Source organism: Chrysochloris asiatica, unplaced genomic scaffold (assembly GCF_000296735.1).
Source record: "Chrysochloris asiatica unplaced genomic scaffold, ChrAsi1.0 scaffold00088, whole genome shotgun sequence".
NCBI lineage: Eukaryota > Metazoa > Chordata > Mammalia > Afrosoricida > Chrysochloridae > Chrysochloris > Chrysochloris asiatica.
Genome location: NW_006408606.1, coordinates 9,898,524 through 9,916,457, shown reverse-complemented (window position 1 = coordinate 9,916,457; position 17,934 = coordinate 9,898,524). Strand labels below are relative to the sequence as shown.

General features: G+C 38.8%; 1 protein-coding gene across 1 annotated transcript in view; it reads right to left on the bottom strand.

Annotated features, from left to right (window-relative positions):
• Positions 1 to 1,389: 1,389 nt before the first annotated feature.
• Positions 1,390 to 17,934, bottom strand: part of LOC102827790 (annexin A5-like) — a 50,279-nt gene continuing 33,734 nt past the window's right edge. The window contains exons 6-12 of the mRNA XM_006866277.1: positions 17,401 to 17,480; positions 16,903 to 16,959; positions 6,762 to 6,855; positions 5,788 to 5,883; positions 3,930 to 3,988; positions 3,577 to 3,699; positions 1,390 to 1,452 (exon numbers count right to left, since the gene is read on the bottom strand). Coding sequence (XP_006866339.1) covers positions 1,390 to 1,452; positions 3,577 to 3,699; positions 3,930 to 3,988; positions 5,788 to 5,883; positions 6,762 to 6,855; positions 16,903 to 16,959; positions 17,401 to 17,480 — 572 coding nt within the window. The remainder of the gene's footprint in view (positions 1,453 to 3,576; positions 3,700 to 3,929; positions 3,989 to 5,787; positions 5,884 to 6,761; positions 6,856 to 16,902; positions 16,960 to 17,400; positions 17,481 to 17,934) is intronic.

Below are 17,934 nucleotides of genomic sequence, written 5' to 3'. Positions count from 1 at the left end.
CACCAGGCTTACTAGTCAGAAAGAGAATGAAGGAACCCAAAACTATGGAACTCAACCATTCTTTGAGTCTGGAAAGGAACTCACTCTCGTGACCTAATTTTTAGCCAAGCAGTAAATGGGTTTATCAGGGTACAACAACACTAGTGCAGTATGTTCACCACAGAATGGTCAACATTTACTGAAGGACAAAGTTGAGAAGGGAGAGAAAGGAAGGTGGAATGGAAATCAGAACCACAAGGAAGAAGTGGGATAACCGTTGTTGAATGGAAAGGATTCCAATCATTGAGAGGAAACATAGTATATTATTTGTTGAATGTAAAATTGATGATCTTGTCTGTAAACTTTCATTCAATTCACAACAAGAAATTTCAAAAATATGTGTTTTTATCAAGAGCAATCACTTTATCACTTTGTTTTTTTAAAAATGTTTCCATAAGGATATAAGTATTATACCAAATCAAGAGATGATTTAAAAGCAGCAAGAAAACTAGAAGGTAAATCTTGCAAGAAGAGATGGAGAAACTATTCCTTTCTAAAATACATTGCATGCTTTTTTATCTCAAGGAAGGTAGCAGATGGTGAGTAGGAAAGACAAGTTTATAATGAGAAGGAAGGTAGTACTCTGAATTTTTAGTTAAGTTTTAAAATATCTTTCCCATCAAGCAAGTAGCACCACAAGCCTCACTAAACTTATGCCAAAAGAAGAATGCTGCAGATAAATCAGAGATCTCCCTGCAATCTAATTCCACACCGTGAAGGACAGAAAGTTGTAATCTGTCGTGCTGCATTTCAAGCCTGTCTCGCCAAAAATCCAACTGCAAGTTCAGTTCTCAACTAGCACCACTGTCAACAGATGGGCTTGAAAAAAGACAGTATCACAGGCATCAAACTAATACTCTGTACACATACACACACCCACAATTTGGGGGAAAGTGAAGGTTTATTTTTCATTAATCTTTTGAATGCAATGCCCATAATTTTGCAGGCTTAATTTAGTAGCAAACATGATAATAACACTTCCAGAAGTTAACAATTTCAAGGCTAAGATTCCAATTAAGGCAATGTAATTATCAATTTAATATAAACAAAGTTTTACAAAAATGCTAAAAGCAGTCTGATCCCTTAAAGGAAAATATAAATGATCCAAACTCTAGACTTAGTAATGTAAGTACACTTGAGCACTGTAACAGTCAGAGAGAATAAGATCTCCATTGAAGATCAAAAAGAAGCATAGTATTTACTTCTACAACATGTATGCTTTGGTCATTAGCATGCTAGTGTGAATAAGGCAATGTGTCAAGCACGGAGTACAAAAGTGGGGCTAGAAGAGCTACAGGACAGTCGTGGCAGCAGTGCTGATACAGAGGAGGGATGTCATCAGGAGGCACTTTAGTCGTCTTCTCCTCCACAGATCATCAGGAGGGCTTTCTCGTAGTCTCCAGAGGTATCACCCTGAAAACCAAATGTACTAGGTTAACCTCCATGAGTCACAGCAGCTACAGAAAATAGAAAACTAAAGACACATTGTTGTTGTTTAAGTGCCATCGAGTTGGTTCTTATCCACAGTGTACAGAGTTTCCAAGGAGTAGCTAGTTCGCTTGAATTCCTAACCCTGTGGTTCAAACCGACTTTGCAGTCCAGCGCATTAACCCACAGTGCCACACCAGAACTCCAAAAACATATATGGCCACAAAATTTAGTCATATGATTTTTTTTCTCTGGGTGATCTGTGTGTGTGTATGCATGTGACTTCCACAACAGGAATGTTAATCAGGGAATTTCCAATGAATGTGACTTATGCTTAACTTTCTAACTTAAAGACACAGTTCTCTCAAAGACAGGGAAGTATGAGGAGGCGTCAAAATTCATGGCAAAATTCCATTATCTTTTCATTCCATTTCAGGGATGTGGTGCTGTAGGATAAGAACTAGACCACATGGTCAGTTTGAACTGCAAGGTCAGCAGTTCAAACCCACCAGAAGCTCCTCAGAGATCCTGTACAGGGTCACTATGAATATGAAGCAACATAATGTCACTTACTAACAACAACAAATGTTCTTCCCTCTAATTGCTCACAGAACAGAGAAAATGACCTACCTTCATTTTTAACTATATTAAATTCAAGTTCTCTAAATAACTTATAAATTTCTAATACATAGTATATATCTGGAGTCCTGATGTTGCTCGGCAGGATAAGCACTGGACTGTTAATGACAAAGTTGATGGTTCAAACCCACAAGTTGCTCCTCAGAAACCCTAAACAGAGTTGCTATGAGTCAGAAATGACTCCATGCCATTTAACAACACCAACAGTATGTATCTGTCTAAGGAGGACAAATGAAGGCCTAGTGACAGTCATTACAGCATCAGGCTGTAACCAAAAGGTCAGTGGTTCGAACCCGCCAGCTGCTCCACAGGAGAAAGATGTAGCACTCTGCTTCCAGAAAGGAACCGTAGGGGACAATTCTACTCTATCCTATAGGGTCATGATGAGTCCAAAATGACTTGACAGCAATGGGTTTTTTAAGAAGTGGGGTAGTGTTGGAGTTACCTGACTGTGACAACGCTGCCTCAATTTGTGTCACAGACAGATGGGCACAAGAAATTATTCCAACCTCTGAATATAATATGGGTGAATTCTGTAGCAGGTTTCAGCCCAGCCACTCCATCACACACATGAAAAGCATGCTTAATTCAGACGATGTTTTTAAGTGCCGTGCAAATTCTAACTCATAGTGATGCAATATAGGGTTTCCGAGGAGTGGGTGAGAGGTTTGAACTGCCAACCTTGTGGTTAGCAGTCCTACAGTGCCACACCTGCTTAACAAATGGACCACATTACCCTTTATCAAGAAAAAAATTAAGCTAGATTTCAATTATAGGCCACAGGGTCCTTTGCTTTTAAAAGGGCAGAAATCACTATCAGTGATACCTACATGTATTCCAGATATGATCTGCTTGGAGCTAAGAACAAATGTCAGAGGCAGGGCGATAACAGACAATACAGAAATAAGAAACTGATAAGAAAGAAAGGAGGAACTAATAAAAGAGAGAAAAGACAAACACATCATTATCATGGACACGGGGTTGGGTTTGCTGAGTCATCTGTCACCACTCCTAAAGAATGATTCTAAGATTACCAAGTGTTTCAGCAACTGCCCTAGTTTTCACTTGGGAGCCATCTTTTTCACTTCAGGGAACAATATCCAAGCTTTGTAATACAGAGCTCTAACCGTATCACTAAAATGTTAAAATCACTGCAAGAATTGTGTTCTTCCACCTACGTCTAAGCATGCCATATTCTGGTCTGCTCTGGAGTTCTAAATATAATTTAAAGAAAGGTTCTATTACCCAGAAGTCCCTGGGCGGTACAAAGAGTTACTATGCTTGGCTGCTAACTAAAAGGTTGGTAGTTTGAGTCCACCCAGAAGCACTTCAAAACAAAGGTCTGGCAGGCAATCTTCTGAAAAATCAGCCAGTAAAAACCTTATTATACAGGGCACAGTGCTACTCTAAGACACATGAAATCAATGTGAGTTGGATTAAATTAGGCAGCAAGTGTTGTTTTTCTATTACCTTAATCATGGAATAAAGAGAGGTGGCAAAGTTCTTCCTAAATTCCTTTCTTATGTTAAACAGATCAATCTCACTCCTGGAAACCAGGACTCTGATGAGGGTGTGGTCATCTGTTCCAGCTCCCTTTAAAAAAGAAAAAGAGAAGTACACAGTTTAAAAGCTTCAATTATAGTATCAAACTCACTTTGAGTTTGGGGTGAATCCATAAAACAAAACAAACAATGTGTTTTAAATTAAAAACAAAAAACTATCATCTAAAACATGGTAACTAGATCAGATAATAATAATTAGATCAGGTAAGTACAAAATAATAACTAGAAAGATGAGTTAAAAGATTCAAGGTATCCACTTACCTTCATAGCATAGTATAGAGTTTCTGCAAGGTAAGCAGGTATACTTCGAATAGATTTTACTAAGAAAATAAATAATACAATGGTCAAATGTTATTCTGATATGAATAGGATTGTTGTTTTTGTGTGCTGTCAAGTGGGTTCTGACTCACAGCAATGTTATATAGGGTTCCCAAGAGTGACTGGTGGGTTTAAACTGCCAAAATTGCAGTTACTTATCTATAGAACCAACAGGATTGGAGGTGGTGGTGGTGTGGCATCGAGTCTGTTCTAACTCAAAACAACCCTGTATAGGGTTTCCAAGGCTGTACATCTTTACAGGAGCAGAAAGCCTCAACTGTCCTCCATGGAGCTCACCCTGCTGACCATCTGGTTAGCGACCCAAAGCGTAATCACTACACTATCAGAGTTCCTTAATAGGATTAGTAATTAAAAACAAGTACCTGTCTCAGTCCTAGAGCTCTACTTCTATAAAAGTAGTAAGAAATTAAAGCATTGCTCATTTGCAAACTAATCTGATCTCCTCACTCACCAAGTATTTCTGTAATATACTGGCTTAAGTTTCCCTCGGAAGCTTGAGTTACACAGTGGTGGTGATGCCATAGAGTCGGTTCCGACTCATAGTGACCCTGTACAGGGTTTCCAAGGCTATAAATCTTTACGGGAACAGAAAGCCTCATCTTTTTCACGTGGAACAGCTGGTAGTTTCAAACTGCTGAACTTGAGGTTTGCAAACCGATTTGTAACCATTACACTACCAGAGCTAGAAAGGCATATGAGACAAGGAGTTCAAGAATTTTCTATGTGTCTTTGTTCTATGAACATTTTTTATATATAGCAGTTTGGGTATCTTGGGTTGTTTTCATGCCACAATTTTGTTGTTCTTGTGTGGTACTTACAAGTCAGTTCCAATTCATAGCCTACTACATAAAGTAGAATGAAATACTGCAAGATCCTGTACCATCCTCACAATAGTTTCTATGTTTGAAACCAGTCACTCAACATCTTGTTGAGGGTCTTCCTCTTTTATGCTGACCCTCTACTTTATTAAATATGATGTTCTTCTCCAGGGACTATTTTTCCTGATAACATGTCCAAAAAATGATACAAAACTCTTAGAAGTTTTCATTCCAAGACACTTGGATAAGAAAATGATAAAAGATGACTACTCTTACCTATTTTTTCTTTTTAAATAATATTTCACTATGTTTCAGAAGAAAGTTTACATAGCAAATTAGGTTTCCATTTAATGACCTTTATGTGAATTGTTTTGTGACACTGTTACATTGTTCACAATGTGCCAGCTTTCTCATTAATTCCACTGCTTCCATTACGGTCATCTAGATTCCTGGCCCCTCCATACTTTAAGATGAAGGCTGGCCCCGTTTTGTTTTCATATATGAAGGGGCATCAGAAAGTTCATGGAAAAATGGAATTAAAAGGTAATGGAATTTTTCCATGAGCTTTGTGAAGCCACCTCATAATTGAATATTTAAAGAAAACACAGTATCGGGGTGATATTGCTTTTTTTATGAACCCATCTATTATTTTGATAAAAGATGATCTCTGGGAGAGACTTCAGCATCAAGTGCAAAGGGTATCTTAGGTAGTCTCAGGGCTCCTATATTTCATACTTCTGAGTTGGAAATATAGGCGTTTGCTTCACCTAAATATCCTGTCAAGTTCTTCTTTTAATTAAGAAATAGGTGATCTTTTCAGATACAACTAAAAAAAAAAAACAACAAACACTTTTTTTTTTTTTAGTTATAGCTGAACATAAAAATGGAATTAATAGACAATGCAAGTTTTTAATGAACTTTCTGAAACCCTTTTGCATTACAAACATTGTGAAATTACTTACCAACAGCAAGGAGTAGTTGCTCCAAATTACCAGAGGTCTCCCGGTCAATGGTTTCCTCAATTTGGAATCCTGATATAGTCATGTATTTGTCAAACACTGGAAAAATGAAGATGATTTATTCATTACATAAAGATCACTCTTTCCTGCACAAAGATATTTACTCTGACCAGTACTGACCCCTACACAAATTTCTTCTTTTTCCTTGGTAACAGAACCCTCACTGTGTTCAGAGCCTCAGTGTGGCAAGCACAAGCAATGATCATAACCTCTAGAGTTGTCCATTGGCTGATTTCCCAGCCCCTGACTAGTTATAGACTCTGATACTTAAGGGGAAATCTGCTAGAAGGGATTCTGAGAACTATTTATTGTTCTTGATAAAAAGAGATAGATGGATATAAGTAGATAACCACTTCCTTTTCTTCCTGCTATAAAAATGTTGATGTGTTTGTGGTTACAGCAACCATATTGTGATGATGAGGTAATGAGTATAAGGAAGAAAATCAAAACACTAAGGACAGTGGAGGAGAAAAACGAAGGGAGTCCAGGATCTAACATGCCAGATATGGAATCCTATGAACACACATAATCAACAAATTTTAAAGTTATGCTTAGCAGAGTTTGCTATCAACTGCCAATTAATTCATTCCCAACTAAGTATGGGTGGAAACAATCACTACAATTATTTTTACCTACACATCACTATCTAGGAAAAAAATTGTGGTGAACTATCCACTACGCAATGGCTTGTGGCCATGATAGAAACAATCTAGAGGCCTGACTGCCCTCATTACCCTCTGATAGTGCAAGGCAGGCTGATGGCCTCTAGTTTTGTAAAATCTACAGTAGCAGCAAAGAGAACTTCAAGAAGATTCCTCAGGGTGGTCAAAAATAAGAAATATAACTATTTGGGAGTACTGGTCCATATACTTTCAAAATTAACTAAAGTACCTATTCTACATATAATTTTCACTCACCCCTTCTCAGATGAGATACACTCCGTGTTCCAAAGATGGTGATAAACTTTTCTTCGTCTGTGCCCCATTTGAGTTCACCAGCTTGAAACAAAGTCTGTGAACGTTTTAGCCTCAATTAGTGTATTATGTATTAGTTCCTCCATTTTATCCCCAAATTTTTAATCACATTACTTTTTACTCACTAAATATTACTTGACCTGTTCATCATCTTATACTTTGTCAGTTCCAATATTTCATATTCTAAAACTCATATCACTGAACTTTGAGCTTGTTTTGAGTCAAAGCAGTAACACAGAGCATCAGAACAAAATCAAATATTCCCAAAATGTCCACCATAAATTACCATCTTTCAGGAGCAAGGGCATGGACTGGAGGACATTTCTGATCACCTCACTGTTGTTACCTTCATCGTAGACTAGGGAAGTAGTTAGCTAGGAGCTACGTTCTCTGCATTTTCTGGTTTGCTTGTACTATTGTCAATAGTACACATAAAAAGTTGACTCGATTATTTTCTCTTTGAAACTAAAATCTAATCAAAATATTTTCAACATTTTTGAAAAATCACAACGAATTGTTAAAAGGTGGTAAATGTAACACAGTGCCTGGCACACTTGCTAAATACTTTAAATGACCATATTTGACATGGGAAGTAATTTTATACTTTCTAGTGTTCATGTAATTCCCATGGTGGTGTTAAGTGCTGTCAAGTTGATTTCTACTCACAGTAACCCTGTATAGGGTTTCTGAAGAGTGGCTGGTGAGTTTGAATCACCAATTATGCAGTTCAAATCGACCTTACAGTCGAGTGCTTATCCTACAGTGCTATACCAGGACTCCTAAAATATTCATACTACACCTTTTTAATCATTCATTCAAGATAAAGATGAATGTAGTTTGCTAAGGCTGCTACTTAAGAGTTGCCCTTATGTGCACAAACAGTAAACCACAGAGGAAAGTAGATAAAAACAGCATATGTTAAGACAGAAGTTTTGATTGCACTATATTTAAGAAAGAAGGTTATGATGATATAAATCTATTTTTGTCATATTTTCAGAGAAAAAGAAGATTTCACACATCTTATACTCAATTTTCAAATTACAGATAAAATAAACAATCAGGACTGATTGTGAGGGTTAGAAATGTAAAGGTAGATGTTTTATAGCAAGGAGGGGAGTGATTAACTTTTCAGTCTAGGAGCAGAGGTCCCTGGGACCATCAATGGAGAAGAGCAGAGAGCGGGACCCTACCCAGAGAATCAGTGATGCCTGAGATGGAGGCAGAGAGGATGACGTGGAGAGATGTAGCAGCTGGGGACTTGAGATCCAGAGAGGGAGAGGGGCTGTGTGTTGACAACCAGGGGTGGGGGGCAGGCTTGCAAGGTATACCCTTTGGTTGGTTGATGATGCATGGAGGGGATTGTAACCATGGCAATGAAACAATATACAATAGAATGAATGTAAAACTAATGTTATCTCTTGTAAACTATCACATCATTCACAATAAAACATTTATAATAATAATAAAAGATAAAATAAACAGTAACTACATAAATGTCACATAAGTCTCAAAGCCTGAAACTATACTTTTCTCAGAATTAACATTTTTTATTTCATAACAAAATAGTACATGTTCATTGAGAACTGTAAAAACAGAAAAAAACACATTTAAGAAAACTAAAATTACCATTAATAGAAAATTTCTGAGGATGGTAGTTATCACATGTATTACATTGTCTACATCAAGATCAGATAGATAACATACATAAACACCAAAAAGCAGGGGGAGCACTTGTACAATAGAGCAGGCACTGCTGCAGCATTCATTTCTTACTAACTTTCCCTATTTCTGGAGTCATGGTGTGACATTGTAGGATAAGCACTGGACTGCTAACTGCAAGCCTTGCAGTTCAAATCCACCATCCTTTCCTTGGTAACACTATACAGGGTCACTGAAAACCGACTCAACCACACTTAACAACTATAACAACATTCTATATTTCTAGGAATTTTCTCTTGTAGATAAAGCATTTAAGGTTGTTACATGGGAGTAATTGGTGAAATGTCAGCTATTTTCTTGCCACCGTGGTCACTGTTATTGTGAAGTGCCGTCAAATCAGTTCTGACTCACAGCAGCAACCCTGTAAAGGGTTTCTGAGGAGCGGCTGGCGGGTTTGAGATTGTCCTACAGTGCCATATCAGGACTCCATTTTTTATTATAATTTCTCAATATTCTTAGAAAATTATGTTTGGGCTCACTATCTACCAAAACCCATTGCCACTGAGTCAATTCTGATCCACGGTGACCCCATGTGTTTCAGAACAGAACTGTGCTTCACAGGCTGTGATCTTTCAGATGCAGATACACTAGGACTTTCCTCTGAAGCACCTCCCGGGTGGGTTCAAATGGCCACCTTTAAGGTTGGCAGCCCTGTATTTAACCTACAATTTCACCCATGGAAACCCCATCCCCTGCCTTCCTACAGAGGTGGCTTGCAACTTATCCAAAGTACAGTATAAACTGATGGTTCCATGTAAAGCAGGGGTGCTTTCGAGTCTAGAAAATCTAATAGTATGTCTGTGACTACTCGGTGAGATCTTAGATGAGTTAGGTATTTCTTGAGTGCCAATTGCCTCACCTTAAAATGGGAATAACAGTACCTATTTCCATAGAGTTACTGTTATCATTGTTAGCTGCCATAGAATCAGCCCCTGACTCATGGCCAATCCAGACACAACAGGGCAAAATGCTGCTTAGTCCTGTGCTAGCCCCACGACCAACTGAAGATCAGACCATTGTGATTTATTATAGCGTTTTTATTGGCTCATTTCAGAGGTCCATCACCAGGCCTTTCTTCCTAGATCATCTCAGTCAGGAAGCTCCACTGAAATGTGCTCAGCATCACAGTGAGGAAGCTCCACTGAAATGTGCTCAGCATCACAGTGATACACAAGCCTCCAATGGGAAACAGGTGGTTGCTGTACATGGATGCATGGAACAGAAATCAAACCTAAGCTTCCCAAATGGAAGGTGAGACTTCTATGAGAGAACTACTAGTGCCCTCTTTATACTGAGCTGTTCATGAATATGATCTGGTTTACGTCATACACTGAACAGTGCCAGGTAATCAATAGCTGGTACTCAACAAACATTGATTCCCTCTTGTCATAAGAGTCCAGTTTTGTTTTTTTTTTTTTTTCCCAGTAAAAGATAGAAAATAAAATAAAATCAGTTTTAATATATTTTTTAAATGTTAAGTGGCTTATCTACAAAATGTTCGATTCCCAAATGAATGACTCACTGTAGCTTATCAGACCCCTGAAAGAATAAGAATCCTCTTAGTGCCAAGTATCAGCAGAGTTAAAAAAAAAAACAACAACAACCCTTAAAAGCTTATGAAAGGGCTCTTTAGTTGTCTCAGCTAACTCTCATTTTAAAAAAAATCTTAAATTCCTATCTATGATAGCAACCCAGCTGCCCTTGTTACAATGTATAAATGGGTTATTTATTTTCAGAATGCTGAAAGAATATTTTCAACAGGTCCTTTGTATTGATCAATTATAATGCATCTTAAAGAATCAAAGACTAATACCTAGTGTAGCATGCTCTGTGTTGTTCCTAGTCACTGAAGGGTAGGGAAAGCCTGGATTCTATTCAAGGGATGTTTCAAAGTAACTCCATAGGACACCATGGTTAACTGGCACAGCAAAGTTCACAAAAACAATGTTCTACATCCTACTTTGATGAGTAAAGTACAGGGATCTTAAAAGTTCATTAGTAACAATCTAAGACATAAATATTGGTCTCTTCCTGTTTGGAGAAAAGAAAAGTGATGAAAACTGAAGATACTTGGAAACAATTAGTCCAATGGGCTAATAGTATATGTGAACAGTCTCCATGAGACTAAATGGCACCTGGCTACCACGACCAACTACTCAGAAAGAGATCACATTAGAAAGTCCAGAACAGAGTGGGAGAAAATGTAGAACAAAATTCAAAATCATAAAAAAAGACGACCAGCCTTACTGGTCAGACAGAGACTGGCAAAACCCCAAGAGTATTGCCCTTGGTTCCCCTTTGGGTCTAGAACTTAATTTACCTCTGTGGTTCAATTTCAGGCAAATAGTAGATACATGGAGTCCTGGTGTGGCACCTTAGGTTAATGCACCAGACTGCAAAGCCATTTGAACTGCAAGGTCGGCAGTTCAAGCTCACCAGCTGCTCCTAGGAAACCCCATACAAGGTTGCTATGGGTCGGAACCGACTCAACAGCACTTTAAAACAACAACAACAAAAGTAGATATGTATACCAGAGCAGTGATGCCTGAGATGGAGGCAGAGATGATGACGTGGAGAGATGGAGCAGCTGGAGGCTTTAGATCCAGAGAGGGAGAGGGACTGTGTGCTGAAGACTGGGGGGAGGGGTGTGGGGGCAGGTTTGCAGGGTATACCCTTTGGTTGGTTGATGATGCAAGGATGGGATTGTAACCATGGCAATGAAACGACGATATATGAAAGAATGAATGTAAAACTAATGTTCTCCCATGTAAACTATCACATAACTCACAATAAAACATTTTTTCAAAAGTAGATATGTATATAGAAGAGACAACAACACTAGTGAGGTACACACACCACAGAATGTTCTATGATTTGTGATCAGAATGGCAGCATTTACTTAAGGACAAAATGTAGAAAGGCTGGCAAAGGAGGAATGGAAACTGGAAACACAGGGAGGAAATGAAATATGTTATGTTGAGGGAACTCCAATCATTGATATGAAACAAAGTATATGATTTGTTGAATGCCAAACTGATGATCTGCTCAGTAAACCTTCACTCAGTTCACAATAAAAAGTTGTTGTTGTTTTTAAAGTAACTCCATAAGGCAGTTTTCAAATGCACAAAGCTTCCCTTTCAAAGTTCTGAGTGGTCATATCCTCTACACAACACGTAAGTGACACGTAGACAACATTTCGAGCCCTGAGGGGTACAAAAGGTCAAGTGCTTCGTTGGTTATTAACTGAAAGATTATCTGTTTGAACCTAACCAGAGAAGTCTCAGAAGAAAGAGCTGCTTCTGAAAGGTGACAGCCTTTACGAAGTAGTTTTACACTGCGCCCACGGTTTCCATGAGTGAAAATCAAATAGACAACAACCAGAGTACAGCATATGGCTCTCAAAGTGTGGCGTCAGCATCTCCGAACCTGAACGTCTGTTAGAAAGGCAGGATCTCAGGCCCCACTCCAGACCTAACTGAGTCAGAAGCTGCAATTTCACAAGATCCCCAAGTGACTCGCAGGCACACTGAAGTCTGAGAAGCACTGCCATAGGGTGAGTGCTCTGTGGAGTAAAATCAATGAAAACGAGGTCATGGTGCACTCTTCCCACTGCTGCAGCAATGCTCAAATTACATCACCAACAGTGGAAATCTGCCCACTGCTTTCTAATGCAGGCCTCACTGCAGTCATCTGAGACTCTGGTGCTGGTTTCGTTTACTGTGACCTCTGAGAACCATCCAAAGCTCCAATTCTTGAGAGTGGGGATGTGAGAATTAGCTCCATCTCATACTGAAGCACACAAATAATTAATGCTTGGTAAGCAATAAGGTCATTGTGTACAGGGCTGTTCTAGTCCTTTTCCACTCAAGATGGCACCGTTCAGCTGGATCTGTGCTTCTGAACTACTTTTAATAAATCCTTTATGTGGCAGAGGAATCGAAAGGGAAGCACTATTGATCGAGAACACTGGGACTATAGTTTAGTGAAAGAGAAAATAACTTTGGAGTTGGACAGGACCAGATGGAAATTCCCGCTCCATCAGTGGGGGTGAAGAGGGATGGGACTCTTTCCAAATCCCTGAGATCTCCGTTTCCTTATCTATAAAAGGGAAAATTTCCCTCCACTTTATGAACTAACTTAATCATCAGCTATTTGCTGAGTCCCACTAGGTGCCAGGAGCTGAGGATAAATATTGAACCAACAGAGCTCAAAGTGCCCTGAAGAAAGCCAATCAGTAAGCAACTATGTTGCATCATGATAAAGGCTACAACAGGAAGCCTGAGATGCCACAGTCTCTCCTGTAAAACGCTCAGACTTGAAAGTCAGGCAGAACTACTTGACCAGTATATACACTGAGGACTTACCTTTGAAAAGGAACTAGGTAAACCAGGAGGAGCAAAGAGAAAGAGAGAGCATGTAAGAGAGAGGCTGGAGGCATAAATTAAAATGGGTCAGATAAAGAAGGGGTTTACAAGTCACACTTAGGGCTTTGAATATGTTCCTGAGAACAATGGAGCAGCTGAAGGGTTTTAAAGCGTGAAACAGGGTTGGAATATAATAGGCTTGCCTTTTATAAAGTGATAGTAAGGCAACAGGGGCACTGGTGGTTCTGTGGTAGATTTCTTGTCTGTAACATGGGAGACCCAGGTTTAAGGTCTGGCCAGTGCCTCTCCTGCAGTCACACTGCCCAGTTCTCAGTGGATGTTTCCATGTTGCTAGAATGCTGAACAGGTTTCTTTCGGTGGAGCTTCCAGACTAACACAGACTAGGAAAGAAAGACTAGCAATCTACTTCTACAAGTCAGTGAAAATCCTATAGATCATAACATTCTGGTCTGCACCGGTTGCCACAAGTTGGAAACTGACAGCCACAATAAGGCAAGAGACAAAAAAAAAAGCATGACAGCCCTCAGTAACATTCAATTCCTTTTGGTATTTACCTGGGCAAAAATGTAACAACATTTTGAAGTGATCATGAAGTCAGCCCACTCAAAAGAAAAACAATGTGTTCCTTTTTCCCTATTAGCAAAGTCATATCACACAATCTACTGGTTGTTTCATAAAAAATAGACTGGCAGAGGAAATAGGGCTCTTTACTTTTCAGTAGTGTAAGGAGCTCTGGTAGCGTAGTGGTTACGAATCGGACTGTGAACCTCAAAGTCAGAAGTTCAAAACTACCAGCTGTTTCGCAGGAGAAAGATGAGGCTTTCTGCTCCCATAAAGATTTACAGCCTTAGAAACTCTGGACAGGGTCACTATGAGTCAGAACCGACTCCATGGCATATAACCACCACCATCATGGTCTTCTGGTATCAACACTCATGGAAGCAGCAGTCAAGAAATCAAACGACGTATTGCATTAAGCAAATCTGCTGCACAAGACCTTTTTAAAGTGTTAAAGAGCAAAGATGTCAGCTTGAGGATTAAGGTGCACCTGACCCAAACCATGGTATTTTTAATAACCTCATATGCATGCAAAAACTGGACTGTGAATATGGGAGATCATAGAAGAATTGATACCTTTGAATTGTGGTGTTGGAGAATACTAAAAGTGCCATGGACTGCCAAAAGAACCAATAGATCTGTGCTGAAAGAAGTGCAGCTAGAGTGCTCCTTGGAGGCCAGGATGGCCAAACTTCATCTCTCATACTTTGGACATGTCAGGAGAGACCAGTCGCTAGAGAAGGATATCATGTTTGATAAGGTGGAAGGTCAAAGAAAAAGAAGACCCCAAGAGAGATGGATTGGCCAAGTGGCAGCATCAATGGGCTCAAGTATGTAAGGCAACAATTGTGAGGTTGTCCCAGAATCAGGCAGTGTTTTGTTCTGTTGTGCATAAAGTCGCTATGAGTCAGTACTTGATGGCACCTAACAACAACAAATGGTTAACAACCAGCAATTGTATATTTTCTTAAATGAAGCAGGTGGCCAGGGCTATGATATGTGACTATAGGAACCAAGTAATTCCTTAATTACCTATTTTTGGTTCGCAAACAACATCCATCTTTCAAATTTCCTAACATTTATTTCCTTTATCTAATTACTTTATAAATCATGTACTAGGTGTGATTCTTAGTACGTGATTTATAAAGTAATTTAAAAAGTGAAGTATGGATCTAAGCATATGATTTATAATGGATCTGGGAGTGCGGTGATTCCATATGATAAACACTGGACTTTGAACCACAGGGTCCGCAGTTCAAGCCCACCAGACACTCTATGGGAGAAAGATGAGGCTTTCTGATTCTGTGAAGATTTAAAGCTCAGAAACACTATACAAGTTCTCCATGAGACAGAACTGACTCAAAAGCACTTAACAACTTAACAACAAAAAGTATGGATCTATACAATAAACACTAAACTGTTAAACTGCTAATCACCAAAGTTCAAACCAACCAGTCACTCCTAGAAAACCCTACAGAGGTTCTCTATGAGTCGGAACCAACTCAACAGCATTAACAACAACAACAACAATTCTACACAGGGAACACACAAAGATCAATATTCTATGCATTTTTGTTGTTGTTATGTACTGTGGAGTTGGTTCTGACTTACAGCGACCCTGTACAGGGTTTCCGAGGCTGTAAATCTTTATGGGAGCAGAAAGCTTCATCTTTGTCCCGCGGAACAGCTGGTAGATTCGAACTGCTGACCATGAGATTAGCAGCCCGATTTGAAACCACTACGCTATCAGAGCCCTTTATTCTAGGCATTAGTGACCTAAAATGGACTGGTATTGGCCATTTTGAATCAACAATCATATGGTTTACTATGCCTGGAACGTCAAACTAAAAACGAATGACATCATATTCATCATTAAAAAGATTTCAAGAACTAACTTGAAGTATAATGTTGCCTGTGATAGGATAATATCCATATGTCTACAAGGAAAATCAGTTAATATCACTATTATCCAAATTCACACACCAACCACTAAAGCCAATGATTTTGAAATTGAAGCATTCTACCATGTTCTTCATTCTGAAATTGATCAAACATGCAGTTATGATGCACTGATAACTACTGGTGATTGGAATGCAAAGGTTGGAAACCAAGAGGAAGGATCAGCAGTTGGAAAATATGGCCTTGGTGATAGAAATGAAGCTGGAGATTGCATTATAGAATTAACAGGACTAACCATGTATTCATTGTAAATACTTTTTATTAAAAAAAACCTAAAAGGCAACTTTGGTGTAGCACTATGGAATAAAGCACTGGACCGCAAAGATTGTTTGAACCTCAAGGTTGGCTGTTCAAAGGCACCAGCCACTTCAGAATTGACTCTACAGCACTTAACAACATAAATATGGACCTCACCAGATGGGATATACAAGAATCAAATGGCATCTGTGGGAAGAGATGGTGGAACAGCTCAATATCATTAGCCAAACATGGCCAGGTGCAGTCTGTGAACAGACCACCAATTGCTCATGTGCAAGTTCAGGCTGAAGCTGAAGAAAATGAAAACAAGTTCATGAGAGCCAAAATATAACCTTGAATACATCCTGCCTCAATTTACAGATCATCTCAAGAACAGATTTGATGTATTAGACACAAACAACTGACAACCAGAAGAGTTGTAGAATGACATCAAGAACACTATACAGAATCAATGCCTCCTGTTTTGTTTTGTTTTTAACATTCTCTATTTATGAGTGTCTTATAATCACCTAAAAGTATCATATGTAGGTGGAATTCATATTTGTCATTCATTTTGTCTTATTCCAGCTCTTTTGTCCTTGTTTGTTGTTACGTGTCATCAAGTTGATTCTGACTCATAATGACCCGACTACATAGGATTTTCCAAGGAGTGGCTGGTGGGATTGAATTGCTAACCTTGTGGCAAGTAGTCCAGTGCTTATCCAACAGCACCACACTCCAGCTTTAAACTAAACTAAATAAATATTTTGTTGATAAAATCAAAATGAGAAGAATTTACTGATTCAGGTCTTATAATTTGTAAAGGATTCATAAATAAGATTCTTTTTAGAGGCTATTTACAATGTACATTAAAGGGGCTGTGGTGGCGTAGTGGTTACAAGTCAGGCTGCTAATCTTATGGTCAACACTACCAGCAGTTCAGAAGGAGCTCTGGTAGTGTAGTGGTTACGAATCGGGCTGCAAACCTCAGGGTCAGCAGTTCAAAACTACCAGTTGCTCCACGGGAGAAAGATGAGGCTTTCAGCTCCCGTAAAGATTTACAGCCTCAGAAACTTTATAAACAGGGTCGCTATGAGTCAGAACCAACTCCACAACACATAACCACATAACCACCACCACAATATACATTACGATTTTTTTCACTGCCATTGGCGTTATTTTCATTTATATGTCACAATAAAATTATCACATTAGACATCACTCACCTGAGCATCCTGTTCTACCTGTGCTTCATTAATTCCAGAATCAGGGTCTCGATTAGCCTATAAGAGATAATATAAGACAGTATTGAATTTGATAATCATTTTCATTCAAAAGGGAAAAAAATGTTTCCATCTGATTTGGTATGTACATACAGGTTTTTCTCTTAGGAATAATATGCAATATTTGCTTTTTCCAAAATAGTATCATCCTACAATATTCCACACTATCACATAGCACTGTCCAAAACAAATCTGATATGCCCGAGTTACAAGTCTGATGATTAACAAAGGCTACTGTTACCCTAAAAAAAAAACTATGTTCTAGCTATTACGAGTTTAAGTCACACATTTTGAAACACAGCCACAAGCTTCATTTGGTTAGAATCATCACTGACCACACTAAGAGTTAGCAAGCAATGAAAATTATTAAAAGATTCAGGCCAGTGTAGCTACAGATTTTGTGACCAATCAATCAAACTATAATTAGTCCCCACCCAATACCTGCAGGAGGACCACTAGCATCCTCTGGTAGAACCCTGATGTGTCCCCCACCACATCATCTTCCAGACTTGAGCCATATTCTGCAACAGAATAATTTCATACTTAATTTACAGCTTCTTTAAGCTAGAAAATGATGCACATAAACAAATGGAAGAAACATAAAGGAAGAAATCATGTTTTTGATTAGCATAAATTCTCTCAACTTCACCTCTGAGCACTCAAAATACTAAAGACAAATGTTTAAAGTGGGCAGTTGGATAAAAATGAATTAAAGTCTTAAAAGTCATAGATTGAAGCCTAAATCACGACTCAGCCACTTATAAATGCTCTCAGCCTACAGAATGATTAATCTGTTTACACAGGAAAGCCTCTTCAAGTGTAATCACTCATAATTCTAAACTCTGGCTTTGCTTTCTTTCTAATATTTCATATTATTAGTTCTAAACCGTAGTGGTTACGAATCGGGCTGCGAACCTTAAGGTCAGCGGTTCGAAACTACCAGCTGCTCCGCGGGAGAAAGATGAGGCTTTCTAC